The sequence below is a fragment of the Anopheles coustani genome, chromosome 3 (genome assembly GCF_943734705.1).
Source record: "Anopheles coustani chromosome 3, idAnoCousDA_361_x.2, whole genome shotgun sequence".
NCBI classification, from domain to species: Eukaryota; Metazoa; Arthropoda; class Insecta; order Diptera; family Culicidae; genus Anopheles; species Anopheles coustani.
The window spans coordinates 32,804,600-32,820,697 of NC_071288.1; the positions used below are offsets into that span (position 1 = coordinate 32,804,600).

Consider the following 16,098-nt stretch of genomic DNA (forward strand, 5'->3'; position numbering starts at 1 on the left):
ACAGTGGGTTCCCTTCCACAGCCACTGTGGAGATGTATTACTTTTACTCAAAGTGTGTGATCTCACTTTTTGTGTTTTGTTTTGTTTTACGTTACTAGTGTGTTTCAGTTTCACCTAGTGATTAAACGCTCTGCATTAACTAAGGTTTCGTTACTCTTCGTTTACAACAATGTCTATTTTTATATGTATATATATACTTTGTTTTTTTTTTGTATTTTCGTTTTTTCATTCCTATTTCCTTTATCTTAGTTACGTCTATTTTTCCAATATACATATATTTTTGTTTCTTACTACCGGCCCACGTGCCACATTCAGCGGGACGAGAGACTGGTATACTTTTACTACGGTGCATCGGTTCAACCCACCCAACCCTAGTAGGTTCGAGAAGTAAGTTTGCTGAGAAATATTTTTTGTTTATCAATGAAAACCAAACCAAGATTAGTGATCGAAGACACTGGCAATAAGGATAGTATGATCCTGTAAGTTCCACACGGCCAACACACACACCGATACAAAACGATACCAACACACGCTTTCTTAACTGCTACTACCCATTTATCATTGTCCAGTGTGTGGCCGGATAGTGTCAATACCATTTCAACCCGTTTCCATACCATTGCTTCGATGGTCAGCAAAAAGAAAATCGTTCGTTTAATTTTGTTGTCCACGAAGCAAGATGCTGTGGCAATGGAAACAGTGGAACAGATCAAACACAACCGGTCAGATGGTAAGGGCTAGGATAATGACCATTAAATCTCTTTCGTTAGACAACAACGAACATCTGGACCGAAAACTAGACCGATAGTATTCGCGACATGGAAGAGGAAAGGACGTTGTTAAACGCGATGCAGAACATGATGTTTTTTTTTCTGCCTGCAAATCTGAGAGACCGATACATACGCACTCTGCCATGCTTTGGAATCTTTTGTTTGAAGGAATGTATTTTATAGATGGTTTTAGGAACCAGCAAACTTCATCTGGTCTTTCCAAAATTCTTCTCGCAACCATTATTACCAACGCCACAAAACCGTATACCACAATAAGCAAAAGTATACCGCTACCCTACATCCCGACCTCGTGCGCACGGCGAGCACGTTTCTTTTACCTTATCAGCCTAGAACGGAAAAAAGTATTAATTACTTCTTTAAGCTGGGGAAAAAACATTTGCAACATACATAGAACAAATACCGATCGTACAACTCTATCTCACGTTTTCAGCAAGTCTCTCACCAAATCTGCTCTGTTCGGGCAAACCTAGGCGGAAGTGCCAGCGTAAATCCGAACAGAGTGCAGCACTGGTGTGAACGTGCAGATGTTACTGTTAACACTCTTCAATTACTTGCGCCGTATTATGATGTAGACAAAGGCGATCAGATAGAAACAAAACAAAAAAAAAAGTTAGATAAAACAACTATAATATTTAACAACAATCATTTGCACACGGTGTGTTTCCGCTAAAACTTAAAGAACCTAAAATTCTGCATGGGGCCTGTGTGTTTGACAGAAATCAAGGGAGGAAGGTTTTTGTGAAGCAACTGCAACTAAACAGTGTAAAGAAAGAAGAACTAGTTCGCAATGACCGACTGGGACTATAAAATGGTGGGAATACACATTTTTACCCCTCCATTATCTCAAGCAAGTGGCGCTTTCAGTAGTTTGTATCTATTCCTGTTTCCTCTGAAGACGAGTCTTGCTTGCGAGCCAACCTTCCACAACCGTGGCTACGTTTGCAGTGAAACGACCAAAGTTGATGTTATAACTCGAGTGGTCAGGTCAGCTTTTGGGGAAAATACACACATGATTCAACAAACGTGCGGATAAAGGAATACTGTCGTTAATGGAGGAAAAAAGGACAAGGAACAAAATGAAAAGCGAAATCTTGCAGAAATACAGTTTGTTCCCAGTCAACAGTTTAAGTGCGGCTAAACTGTTCGAAATTGCTCGGCTAGTTTGGTTTAGATTGCATGTAGTAAGTGCAGCGAATTGCATTTTGAAAATAAGTATGCATAATTAAGTGCGAAACTGTTTTGTTTTTCCTTTACGTGCGTATCCTGCTTCTGCTATGCCATCGGATGGGGCTGCCGAAAGGACGCCTTTCGACGATGTTGTTTTGCGCTGGCATACTTCTCCTCCCCTTTCGGCAGCTACTTCTGAGCACAGGGCTGCAATTTAGTCATTGAATTTACGGTTCATGTTACTACCGAACAGAGCATTACGGATCTCCGGCACCAGCTGTTGTGCGATCAGCTCCAACCGGGACTCGAGGGTGTTGGAGACCTATTTTAAGAAAGAGAAACATGTTCCGATTAGTTTTTCATTTTCATTCAACAGATTGGAAATTTAAAAAAAAAACTAGAAACTTACCTTAATGCGTCCGTTTTGTGCCAACAGATCAACTCCACCGGTGGTATCGGCTGGCAGGAAACTCTCGGTATCCAAGGTCACTACCACATCAAGTCCGCACTTTTCCTTGTAGGACGCAACGGCCGCCGGCAGCACGTTCTGGATGATCTGGGCATCGACTTGACGACCACGGATAAGGACGTTGGCCTCCATCAGCTATGTCAACGGGATAGGATTTTCATTGTATCGTAAGGTTGTTCGACCATAAGAAAAAATACTGCGTAACGTACCTGCAGCAATCCCTGGGTGATGAGGTCGGTCAGAATGGTACCGTAACGACCCGCATCCCTCGTTACCTCCCCGAGGCGACGACGGCATTCATCGAGCACGCTGGTGACATGATCTTCGCGCACCTTCAGCACCTTCAGACGGGCCTGGTTGAGCATGTTCGAGGACTGGATCTTCTTCTGCAGTTCGACCTGCTTCTCTTTCTTTTCGTAGTACTCCATGATCTTCAAGCGCTGCTGCTGCACCAGACGGCCCTTCTCGATGTTGAACTCTTCTTCGGCCTTGGCGTCGATTTCTTCCGCCTTTTCGTTGGCCTCCTGCTCGATGAAGGCCATCATGTGCTTGATCTAGGAATAAAACACATTTATAAACGTCTTTTTTCCAGATTGCATGGTTTGTCTACCGCATGTCTCAAATAAGTAATTACTATTACAAAAACATTCAAATGTTTGTTGATCATTTAGAATCTTTTCTCGCATTCCTCTCCGTGTCATATGACACCAAGTCACAGTTACGTCGTGTCTGAATAATCAATTAGCTAATGTTGGGCATCTTAACGCGTTTCCAACGCTTAATAAAAGATGTATTTGAAATACGGCCCCAATAGAGCTCTACTTTCCATTTTCATTGAATTTTTAAATATTTTTCTTTCAATCAAGGGAACGGTTGTCACCGAACATAGCAGTGGGTCATGTGACACACATTTTTTAACCACAAACATTCCATTCGCCTAGGGCGCCTATCCGCATCGAGGGAAGATGTTGTTGGTGCCCCATGTTCGAGGATACCAAAAGTACATTATTGTTTTTTCCGGATCTGCGGTAAATATTGAGGAAATTGTGCATATCTCGAGCTATCTTTTCACCGTAAACGAGTAAACACTCGCCCCCCTTCGCGCTCGCTCTCTCTTTCTCACTTGCAACACTCACACGATTTGACACTTTTCACATGACAGGTCCCGTGACCCGATGGAACATGGTGGATGGGAAAACTGCAAATTTTTGCTGCAATCCTGCTGCTCGGATCCTGCTTGTTTTGCTTTGGTTTTACTACTAGGATCATTTCGAAGAAATGATTCCATAAGCACAACTTCCAACGCTTTGCAATAGCAACTATTGAACCGGTCAAACGACGGCATATTATGGGCTTAGAATTTAGCGGATTTGAAGACAAATTTTTCTACACGAGCTTTGCGAAACATTTACCGTACAGAATTTTGTATTATGGATATCGGCGGACTCACCTGTTTCTGAACATCAGCGTCGCTTAGAGCCATCTTACCAGCGGTGTTGTAATAAAGGTGGCAAACTACAATGTCCAAGAGATTTCGTGCCGTACATCAATCATAGATTCCCCAGACGAAATTGCAATACACATGAAGCGGAATAAGAAAAAAGGAACGATTAGCAACCCTGTCTTATGTAATTTTGATGAAAATGGTTACGATTGTTGCCGCACAAACTTACCGAAAAAAGGGAGATTTATTCCAGAGTCGTACTGCCTCCGCAAAGTCGACTAGAAGTGATCACGTCGTCGTACGTCTGCAAGTCTGATTTCGGCGCTACTGGTGAGCCTTGTGACTGGTCCTTCTATCCTGCTTAAACGCTCTCTCAAATAGATACATACTCTCTCTTTTACTCAATTGCGTTATCTTGCCTGCCCAATGTATTTGATATGAAATAGGTTTATTCAAGTGTTTATATCTATCTTCAAACCCTTTCATATTTAAAAAAATAGAATGATCTAAATCACAATAACCAGGCCTTAAAAACCTAGATTTGGGGTTAGAACAATAAGCAATCAGATTTTTTGTTTGAAAATATGTTTTCTTGTCCCTGTGGCTTGGTCCGTCCATTCCCGGCTTTCCTTTCCTGCCTTGCATAACTAGATTTTAAATTGATTGAGTGGAAATTCGTTAGGTTCTTTCCTTTTAATTTAAGCAAATTAGAGAAACGTTAGCGGTAGATTGAGATAAATAACATGAATTACAGTTGCGGCACAATTGTGCAGTTGAAATGGCATGAAAAGGACTGTATTTTCGCACCAAGAGCTACTCGGTCGAACTCGTTTTTCGCCTCGTGGGAACTGTCTAGCTAACCCGCTCCCTCTGTTACGAGAGATGTGGGCTCAAGCCATCGATCTTTCTTGTTCTCGCACACAGCTCCTCATTTTCGCTCGCTCAAACGAAACGGCAGCAGCAGTTTTTTCGCCACTCGAAAGTGTTTCAGTGGATCCTCCGGAAAGAGTTTCCCAATATTTTACGCGTCCAAAGTGTGCCGTTTTCGAGTGTAAAATCCATCCAATCCTACTGCAAACTGATCACCAAGGTACTGGGCAGCTGTTTCCGATAAGGCATTGTAGTTTACAAACCGTTCGGATCCTAAAAACGGGTCCAAAAATTAGTCTATGTTCCACCTTTCCCTTCGGTCGTGAGTGTTTTCTTCGTTTTCTTCGCGTGCTGGGCAGTTTGTGCTTCTTTGTCACACCGACTGAGAAGCAAGGCGCTGGTACTGCTCTTACTCGTGCATTGGGAAAATAAGTTGAGGTTTGCTTTTCTCGATATATCATTCCTACCGTATCCATACAGCATAGTTTTACCATCTTCAATGCCTGCGCAAGGACTATTTACATCGACATTCTCGTGGTTCATATCCGTTTGCTTATACGCGTTCGCTGGTTTCTAACATCGCACAAAATGCATATTAACGCATATGTAAGGACAGCGAACTGTGTTATGCACGTCGAGCTTCTCCAGCTCTCAAGGTGACGTCGGGAGTCGTATCGGCTTTGTTTGTAGGCTACTATAAACAAAGTACCGAAGAATATATACGCAAAAAGTGTGTAGTTCCTTTCGTTCGACGTTTTTTTTCTTCCTTAATCGATTACAATGCATTTTAGCTTGTAGATAATCTCAGAACCAAGAAATGTAAGTCAGTGTTGAGGACAGAAAGAGAGCGAAGAGAAGTGATCAAGAGCGAGCACGTAGGGCAAGTGAATCGAATGTTATGTTTACAGACTACGCTCGAATGTTTTGTTTCTTCTTGGAACATGGTACATTTAGGGCATGCATTAGCGAATCACTAGAACGTACTGCGCTAGACAGTATAAGTCTGCTAAGTTCCATTTAATTTTCAAATGGGTGTTAATTCTAAGGAAATGCATTACACATTTTGCCATCGTTTGACACTGCCGATTCGAATAGCGTCGTTTTCTACTTGTGGTCTACCAATCACGGTATTAATTTGACGAAAACCGGTCCAAGACGTCTCCACACAAACACCACAGCACCGTAATTGGAGGTTGAACACGTACTTTTTGGTTTCTTATCCACGATTCGTTGTACGTGCACGTATCCTTTTAGATGCTTTTCTCTTCGAAGAAACGGATTCGAAAAAATCGCCCCGCAAACCCAACTTGAACCTTTTTCTTTCCATCGACAGGTGACGGGCGACTAGCTGGTGAAAGAGAAGCTGCGCATGAAATCAACATAACAACGAACACGACGAACCCCCCACATATTGGCGCTTCCGGTAGTGTAGCTGCTACACACGGATTTGGATTCTTCTCTGACGAGGTTGGTTTTGGCATTGGTGTAAGCAAGTAATCAATAAATCCTCCACTTCGTACTTAGCTTCGTGGGGAATCTGTAATGAGGCTGCAACTATTCATCTAATCGGTGATTGATTATGGCGGAAGAAGTGAGCATAACACATGCCGAATAACTACCGAGGACCAGAATCGAATCGGAAAATAGGAAAAACAGAATCACCGAATCGTTGTACCGTGTATAAATCGTTTTCCCGCGCGTGTTTGTGTGTGCATAGTTTTGCCAGTGTGGGTAGTTTTCAACGAAGTGGGAAAGAAGCGTTAATTCATTTTCTCTCGCTCGATCCTAACGCGCCATGCGAGTAATTAAAGGATTATTGTTGCGTCGCCTTTGATTCGAACAAGGCGTATTGTGTAAGTGTGTGGACGAGTGTGGATGAATTGGACAAAAGCTTCCACTTCTGACGTGTTATTTACGCGATTTTCCCACGAAAATCTGCCTGAACGAGAGAGATTGCGGGTAACAAGGAAAGATGGAAACTACTAAATACATTCCGTCTCCCTCCTTCCTGGTCACCTGGGCATGATCGGAAAAGCGGAAAAAAGTGTTTTAGACCGAAAAGACCGCGAAGAAGTGCGGACAGGTTGAGCTTTTCCCCGTTCTTCTAGGGACGCTGAATAAAATGATTTTATTCTGCCCAACCAACCACCTACCACCATCCTTTAGTTGGCCTTGTCCGGCAGTGTTCTTCGAGTGTAGGGTGCATCGAGTTTACAGAAGTTTGCCAAAAACATACTTCACTGTTTGCTAGCGAACTTAGCAACCAATGGTGTACCTGGGAAACAACTGCTTAAAAAATCCATTGCATCGTAAATGGGAGAAATCTTATTTTCCGGCTTTATCATCGTGTTTTGTAGGTGCTGCTGTGTATTCTCTAGTCACGGCCAAGATTTTATTGGACACTAGACAACGGCAAACCGGAGACCTCAAGACTCGCTGTGGCAGGATCTCCAATCGTATTCTGGAGACAGTTTTTATGAATCGTTTCCCCGCAAGTTAGGTAGGTTTACGATTACGACGATTTTGTTTTCATCCACCGTCTTTCTTATTTTTCTTTTAGGGTTATAATTTGGGTAACATTCTGAGAAAATTTGAGGAAGAAACTAAAACTAGGATTGCTGTTAGATGAACCATGCTAGCCACTAAGGAGGCCTTTTATGCCAGAGAAAACCGAAAGTAATCTAGTTGCGTAACATAGAACCAGAAGCAAGGTTAAAGTTAACAGTCAGAAGACTTTGTGATAGTATTCATCAAACCGCGTCAAAAGCCAAATGTCCAGCTTGAATACACACATAACCATAAGATAGTACTCATGCACGATTGTAACGCAAACAACAATGTGATGGTGTGAAAATCGGGTAAAATTCAGTATGTTAAAGCTACTATTTAATAATCAAACGTGTTTTTGAGCTTTTATAGTTGGTAACGTTTCAAAGAACGTTATGATGAGAGATAGCGAACGACGTTAGGAGCGAAGTAATAACAAACTAGAGAAAAAGGATCACAATTGTTTCCGTTGATGGAATGAGAAAGGAAGCTACGTTTCAACAGGGAGGCGCATGTTATTAGGCGGAAACTGCTACAATAATATGTACCTTCTAAACTTTGCACGCAATATAAGTATGTCAGATTTTTAGGCATTTCAAAAAGTATGCCTTAAATTCGTCATGTCAAGCAACATGTTTTTCTTGAGAGTTCCACGATACAAATTGCTATTTGAAGCGCTTTTTATAATGTGAGCAGGTTATTCCATATAGTTTAAATATGTCTATAGTATAAATATTGTTTTTAGACTGGGGAAAGGAAATTGAGGATGCAATAGTAACTTTGTCTTCAGCGTTGGGATGTTACAATCATGCGGGTTATAGTTTCTTCCTGGACCTTATCAATGATTGACCAAACACATAGTATATCGTCTAGCATTAGGGGCATCAGGAACAACGAGTATTAACAATATATTTATTTTTTCTTTCTTTTCATTAAAAATCCAAAACCGATCCAACAAAAATTACACAAACACACACCACTTGTTACCGGCAAAATCATTGTGATTTACTCCCTCGGTAACACGACGATCCATGAATGATGATGTTGCCGATGGATCATTTAAAACATCCCTGTCTCATTACCAAAACCAACCAACCAACAATCCAACCGATGATCGAACAAACGAATGAATGAACCAAACAACCAAAACTAAAACTTACATTTTGCGCCAATATTTGCCTGGCGGCGCACCTTCTTCGTTGTCCCGCTTATGTTCGCTCTGTCCCCTCCTGCTCCGGCAATCAAAAATTGTGTCGCCCTTAATCGCTTCGGCACCATTGATTGTGATTCGATTGCGTTGCATTGTACTGTGCGTTTTTGATTTGTCGTTAAAAATCCATTTGATTGAAACCAACTAACATTTTATTTGGTCATTGCGGGCCACAATTATATGTTGCTTTCGGGAATTACCGCGCTCTTTTGCGGCCATCGGCTTGTTATTGGCATCGCTGACGGGTACTTCGGTGCCGGTGGGTTCGTTTGGGTTGCGTATATCTTTTTGTGGACGGCGGGCGGAAACGCAGGTTATGGCAAACTTGAACTTCCAACAACCGCCCAGAAGCATACCGAGTAGTGTGTCCTTAAGCGGGAGAGGCGGCGGAGGTGGAGGAGGTAGCAGCAGTGTAGTGGGTGGCTCGGCCGGTGGTGCCTTCGGCGGTAGCGCCCTCAGCGGGGGCCATGTTACCCCGACCTCCGGCATGTTCCCGTCGGTGGTGGGCGGTTCGGTGGGAGGCGGTGGCCCCTTCGGACAGAGTGCACCCTCGCAACAGCAAAGCAACCAATCCTCCTCGTCCGTGGCACCCCTCTCGCCCAGCACGAACGGTGGCAATCCTCGGTCCGGCGGTGCGACTGGCATCATGGGCGGAGGAAATGGGGGTGTGGGTGGGGGTCTTGCGAGTAACGGCCCCAGCAGCGGCCAGCAGCAGCAACTTTCCTCCTCCAATGCGGCGTCCGGTGGAGGCCGAAGTTCCAACCTCTTCGGCGGCGGTGGTCAGCAGCGCGGCGGCGTTGGTGCCGGCGTTGGTGCGGGCGGTGCAGGAGGATTCGCGGATCGCAGGACATTATCCGGACTCGGCGGTACATCGATGGTAAGTGAAAATTAATTAATCCCAGCTGTCACTACTTTGCAGCATTCACAATTGGTCAAGACGCAAATTCTTGAAGGTGAATGTGAAGATCTCAAAATGCCGAAATTGTTCATATGATGCCATCATTGGCTTTTTCTTTCTATGTCGCATTTGTTGGTGGCATGCATCCATCCTTTTGTTTCCATTAAGTGGCTGCATTTAATTTCAATTCGAACAAATATTCCGATGCCCATTTTATTTTATTTCGTTTATTTGACTATCATAACGACAAATAAAACGCACAACCACTGAAGAACGATCCTCTTAATGCGACCGTTTGCAACGCTTAAAAACATTCCACTAATTGGCAAAGGACGACAATTCCTTCCTTCGTTGTACCGGAGTTCTCTTATCTCTATGTTTCTTTTCCCTTCGAATGGGTCATGGTCTTTATTATTCTTTCATTTTTTACGGTAGTTTGTAAGAAATTGTTTCACATTAATGTATGTAAATGTTATTTTGGTTGTTGTTATTTGTTGGTTCTTCATCCTGTATTCTATTTTGATTTGGTAAATTGTTCTTTCGATATTTTGTCATTTAATTACACCATTCAGTCTGTTCTTTTCTGTTGGTTTGGTTCGGTTTGGTTGGTAAAGGGATGTGTTACTGTCATTTAAAACATTTTTGTTACGATCTGATTTTATTCAAATTTAATTTCAACTGCTTTTCTTTCCTTACTGTGAGAATGTCTACGTGTTTTCTTTTCCATAGATTTATTTTTTTCACCTTAACGATCTACATCGATCGTGAACAACATTAATTTCAGTAGAAAATGTGTCATCAGACTTTATTGGAAGGGTGGTCCTGTCGAAGTATAAAATACAGTTTTGTTTTCCACTTACTGCTTCAGTGTGGCTTACTTTTATGAGCTTTTCTATGAGCTATGAATTGCTTATATGGTTAAGAGTTCTGTTGGAACGATTTAGGTGTAAATAGGGAAGGCAAATCCGGTTGTTTTTGTATCGTTGATGCTCTTCGCGCTGGACCGGATGATTTTTTGTAAAATAATCCCAATGCTTCTTTCATCACGGGAGTCCACACGACCACATATGTACACACACCTACGCTTTTCCTCTTCTCGTATAATGTTGGTTCTTTCAGATGATGATCAAATATAAAGGAGAATCGTGTTAATGAAACGCAAAGTGCATTCGTTATCTGAAAAGTATCAAACCAGAAGTTTTTCGTTCATGCTGCGAAAAACTTTTGAACTAGCAGTAATGTTACTGCAAAGGGTATATGGTGCATGGTGGAGGGTTGGTCCTGTTGATTTCTTGTACAATTACGCAACATAACGTACGTTCCTACTCAAACGAGGACGCAACCTTGGTAACATTTAGCTGCATCTTCTTTAGCTTATTCGATTTCGGGAGTCTGGAAGTGTTGTTCACATTCATTCATTCGGAGCATAAAGCAACATATATGTATACTTATATGAACACCTGCACCAACTCACGCTCGCGTCGCACCGAAACATGTTTATGCCTGGATCTGGCTGGCCGTTGCGAATGTGTTGGTACTAGCATGTTGCTTGCCGCACGTCTCCATCTTTGCCGGCGTCGCTGGTTTTTGTTGTTACATCCCTCCGTTTGTTAGTCACGTTTTGGCTTCCGCGTAGTAAGTGCGTATCGTGTTGACTGATTTTTCGCGTTCGCTACAGAACGAAAAGCGAGTGCATTTGGTGCTTGTATTTCTACGCTTTTTAGGAAAACCGCCGAACGGAACACCCACTAACAGCAAGCCACACAGTTGCTCGGCAGTGTTTCATCTGGTTATCACCTTCTCAAGTGTGCTGTTGACAAACCTACCCGCTCACTGCCCTCCCGATAGTTGAGCGGAAACAAAGGGGGGAAAAAACACGAAACAAATCCACGCGAGTGAAACAAAACAAACCAATTCCGTGGGGCATAAGGAACGTGAAAAGTGGCGGGCGAGAGCGTGTGCGCGGGCGCGTACAGAACCAAACATAAATAAATCCTCCGGTCCAGGGAGAGTGTGGGGTGGGAGAAGTGGGCCGGCAGTGATCTTTGCTAATCTGCTGCGCAGTTGTGTAGCGCATTGGCCGTAATACGTATGGTAGTGAACTTCCTCCTCGCGAGCTGCACATAACCTCCCATCTCGTTCGTTCGCTCGTTCTGAAGTGACAGCTAGAATTTGACTCGCCCAGTTTGGCTTTCCGCTGGCTGTCAAAGAGTATCCGCGGCATGTGCAGTGTGTAGGATATGCTCCACGACTAGGCTGCCTACTTAGTTTATCGTTATGCTATCTGCTTAGAAAATCAACCGCGCAGTAGGCTACCCAGACAAGCAAGCAGGAATTGAGTTTTCTACCCTCGCGTCGGTGTATTCAATGTGTTAAGAACATCTAGCAGTGACGCCCGGAAGCATACCTTCTCATCTCTCTGCTCAGTGCGTGTGCATTTGAAGTTGAAGCATGTTCTCAACCCTACCGAAAGACATGCCACATAAAGGATATTACCATCATAGGGTCCCAGCAACAACGGGTACGGCAGTGGGTGGCGGCGGTGGCAGCGGCATCGGCAATGTAAGTGAAGGCGCGCGATCGCCGAAGTGCTTCGACGCAATAATGATGGTGGTCCAAAAAACGACCCTTGCCGGGTACAATGTGCCATGTGTGCCATGTGTGCTTTGTTGTGTTTATCGCTTGTGAGGAGGGGGACACTCAACTCGGCATACGCAGTTTTTCAAATTATCGGCGTTGCTGATTCATCGGGCTAAAATCATTAACGCAACACGTCATACCCACATTTTTCAGTCTAGATCTAATTATGTTGGGCATCGCATACAGTATGTTCTCTCGCTTGGCGAAACGATGGTGTCTTAAATGCGATTTACCAAGAAACTGAATGTAAACAAAAAAAATAACGATCCTTCATGTGTCAAATGAAGTCACGCTGCAGCAGTATTTTAGAAACGACGCAAAATAAACGCGAACACGTTTACTCGCTTGGCCAACCTTCCCCTCCTGGCCTTGTGGGTTTGTTTGTGCCGTTCTCGAAATATTAGCACCATAATCAAGTGGTCGGTTCTCAAGTTCCTGACCGATTGGTTGACTGCCAAAATACAACGGAAAAGGACCATCATCCGCTATTCTTTGCAATTTTATTTCATTCAGCTCATCATAGGTGTAGGTTTTTTTTCGAAACGAATTGTTTTAAGCGCTGTTTTATATAGGCTCACCGGTATCTATAAAACTGGTTGATATATAAAACTGGTTGATAAGATGGAGCAAACGCCACGCAGTACTTAAAAATGCGGGACTGAGAGGGTTGTCCAGCGGTTAGGAAGTCTACTCTATTTTTAGAAGTGTATAATACCATCACCGGTTGGAGTTGTGCTTGTTGTGTACATCGTGTACTTCGAAATAAGACTATGTTTTAGCCCTACAGAACCCTTCACAGTAATAGGTAGGCAGAGTCTGATAAACAGATGAATCAAGTTTTGTTCCATTCATACAACTTGGCTTATTGAAATTAAAGCATATCCTTTTTCAATGTGTCACCCGGTATGTAAGAAAAAAGCGTGGCATTGGCCAATATGCATTTTCATAGAAATGAAAGGTAAAGAAATATAAACGTAATGGTTGGTAGTGTACAAATGGCCATTATAATCGGGTCTTAGTATTATCACACCGAGCAGCGAGAGGGCTCGTATGCATCAATTGGGCGTGAAGGAGATTGCACACTATCGCGCACTACCATTCAGGTTCCGGAGACAACATCCGCCATCCTCCCCCCCGGCGATACCCGGCTGCGAATCGCTTTCGCTGTCTGTGGAATGACCTTTCTTCCTTATCATGGGCCTGTTTACCTCCTCCTAGCAAATGTAGTTTTCTCCCGTATACTTACCATTTACGATTTACACCGCTGGGGACTTACTTTGTTGTTTACATAAAACAAAACATCCCAACGATCGTAGGTAGAAACACGGAGTGGAGGACGTGCGGCATTCGTGTTGTAATTTTTCACAATCAGCTCGAAGGAATGTTTTTACATCTCATGTACCTTGATCATGGATGCCCGTTTGTTTTCGTTTCGACTTGAAGATAGAGACGATAAATGCGAAGATTATTTAGTAGCAGTATAAAAAGTTAAGCTGGACCTTGATTTTACGTTCAATTAACAGATGAACCCCTCTGCAGCCTTCGTTTTCACTGCGATGCATGCAATGGAAACACCTTACGGACCGAAATCAATTTGTTACTATTTGTGCATGCTTTCTAGATCGTTTGTCATGGCGTGGGGGTTACCCGAGGTCGGGTACTTTTTTGATTTGTTGTAGGTATCTGGAATTTCAGGACCATTTCCGTACAAATGCCTACCTATTGATGGTACAGTAGGGTAATGCTGTTTCCAATAAACATGCTATCCTATGCATAAATGTGGGGTTTTTTCGTAGTCATCGTTCTCGTCGGCTATAAAATGTGGTGGATGCCTTAAAAAACCTATCAGTTCATACCGTCGCCTACTTTCCGATTGATACAGAAACAGATTTGACAGTGAGTTCAGCAACGGCGGCTGCGTTTGGATGAAGTTTAGATCAAGGTTTATTGCGTTGTACATTGAACATTAAACCAGTGTTGTTTTTTTCCAATTCCAAGGGTTTGTTTAATGCCAATAATCTTAGTTGGGTTTGTTTTGCCATTCAAATCTATTTTGCAGTCCAATATGGTTTCCTTCATGCAGTCGCGAGGATACGGATCTCAAAGCGGGAATAGCATCAACAACTACCACGGTGTGTTCGTCGACGGCGGTGCGACGGATACGGGCACTCCGCCCCTGCTCGATCTCTCCGAATTCCCTTCGCTCACGAACGCGCGCGGTGGCCAAAACGATCAATCCCTGCCGCAGTCGAACGCGCTGCAACCACCTGGTAGTAAACCGTACGGTAACGTATCTGCCGCACCACCGATTGTGTCGGAATACAAGATCTCTGCTAATCTAACATTCAATCCCTCCGTTCTCTTTCCTCAACAAACGACGTTTCGTCACACAATAGTTGGGATGGTGAAACAACCGACGTCCGAACAGATTGCGTTTACGATGTCGAACGAAGACTTCCCGGCCCTTCCCGGCACGCAAAATGCCGAGGGCAGCCAGATGGGGGCGGCCAGCCAGGGCTTGCAGGGCGTCCACCATCATCATCATCCGGATCACCATGGGGGCGGTGGTGGAGGTGGCGGCGTCGGTGGAAACGATAGCTTGGGAGGCAAGGGTAGCGGTGGTGGTAGTGGAGGGCCAGTAGGGAGTGCAGCTGGTATGGGCATGGATCTGCAGAGTGATTCCGGCAATTCCAACGTTAACATGGACAAGGGAGCGATGAAGCGAGGCGTACAAACATCACCCAGCGGTAAGGAGGAACTGGAAAACAAAAATGCATCCAGCGTCCCTTTTCGTTTGCTTATTATAGACGTGTCTCATATGTCACTCTTTTGCCTTACAGGATCGGTAACGAATATTCCTGCCAGTATGGTGAACAACCAGTTCGGTATGGTGGGCCTACTAACGTTCCTCCGGGCCGCGGAAACCGATCCCAACCTGGTGACGCTAGCGATGGGTCAGGACCTGATGGCGCTCGGTTTGAATCTGACCGCGGTGGAAAATCTGTACCCGAGTTTTGGCGGTCCATTTGCCGATGCGCCTGCGAGGTAAAGGAACCATCGGCAGCTTATGGTCGCGAAGAGCGTTTCTGATGACACATTTTCCGTTCTCTCTATCACTCTTTGTCGCACGTCCCATACAGACCCCAGGATATCGACTACAATGTACCACCAGAGTATTTGATCAACATGTCAATAAGGGACAAGCTGTCGAAGCTAACGTTGCAAAAGTATAAGGATGATCTATTATTTTATTTATTTTACACGAACGTTGGTGATATGATGCAATTGGCGGCAGCGGCGGAACTGTAAGTGTACCCAACGTCACGCTACATCTTCCGTTGGGAAAATGAATACGTTTCTGATCGGCTCTGTTTCTTTCGTCCTTACCCGGTTTCACTCACTCCCCATAGGCACAGTAGAGATTGGCGATATCATACGGAGGAGAAAGTGTGGATAACGCGGGTGCCCGGCATTGCAACGTACGAGAAGAACGGCACAACCGAGCGTGGCACGTACTACTACTTCGATGCGCAAACTTGGCGGCGAGTGCCAAAAGATTTTCAAGTGGATACAGTGAAGTTAGATAAATGTCCAAACATAAGTGCTTACGTCGCGATGAGCGGACAGTCTGTATAATATTTATTAATTTGTAATTAAACCAGAAAATCAAGAGCAGAACACTCGAAGTTTGTTTTTTCCAAAGGGTTTGTCCTCCCCTTCTACTTTAAAAAAGACGAAAACATCCGAACTAAGTTAGGATTATACATAGTGTCTTCCTTTTGAAATGCTCGGCAAATTGGCGAGTTTAGAAACAACTGCATTGTGTAGAAGAAAACAGAAATGTACAAATATTGCCTTTAGAAAATAATCAACCAAGACTTTCTCGAGTATAGAAACCAAGGGCAGTTAGGGCACGCAAACGATAATACAAGAATTGAATTGCATCTTTTTCCTTTAAAACTTGACAAAAATAATGTGCAACAAAAGAAAGTGAAACAGTATATTAGCCATATAATGAGTCTGTTGAACAAATTCTGGTTGTCCTTTCTCATAACAAATCAAACA

The 16,098-nt window shown here is 43.6% G+C and overlaps 2 protein-coding genes across 2 annotated transcripts; one reads left to right on the forward strand and one right to left on the reverse strand.

Annotated features, from left to right (window-relative positions):
* Window positions 1-140: 140 nt before the first annotated feature.
* LOC131260330 (V-type proton ATPase subunit E) lies at window positions 141-4,197 on the reverse strand. Its single transcript, XM_058262032.1, has 5 exons — window positions 4,098-4,197; window positions 3,875-3,939; window positions 2,634-2,978; window positions 2,365-2,559; window positions 141-2,277 (listed from the first exon to the last, which is right to left on the reverse strand). The coding sequence occupies exons 2-5, from the start codon at window positions 3,905-3,907 to the stop codon at window positions 2,170-2,172; spliced, it is 681 nt and encodes a 226-aa protein (XP_058118015.1). The 5' UTR covers window positions 3,908-3,939; window positions 4,098-4,197; the 3' UTR covers window positions 141-2,169.
* A 648-nt stretch (window positions 4,198-4,845) lies between these two features.
* Window positions 4,846-15,711, forward strand: LOC131260313 (regulator of gene activity). Its single transcript, XM_058262012.1, has 9 exons — window positions 4,846-4,958; window positions 6,072-6,205; window positions 7,096-7,238; window positions 8,809-9,372; window positions 14,093-14,318; window positions 14,430-14,780; window positions 14,874-15,078; window positions 15,174-15,338; window positions 15,444-15,711. Exons 4-9 carry the CDS (start codon window positions 8,812-8,814, stop codon window positions 15,667-15,669), a joined length of 1,734 nt encoding a protein of 577 aa, XP_058117995.1. The 5' UTR covers window positions 4,846-4,958; window positions 6,072-6,205; window positions 7,096-7,238; window positions 8,809-8,811; the 3' UTR covers window positions 15,670-15,711.
* Window positions 15,712-16,098: the final 387 nt, after the last annotated feature.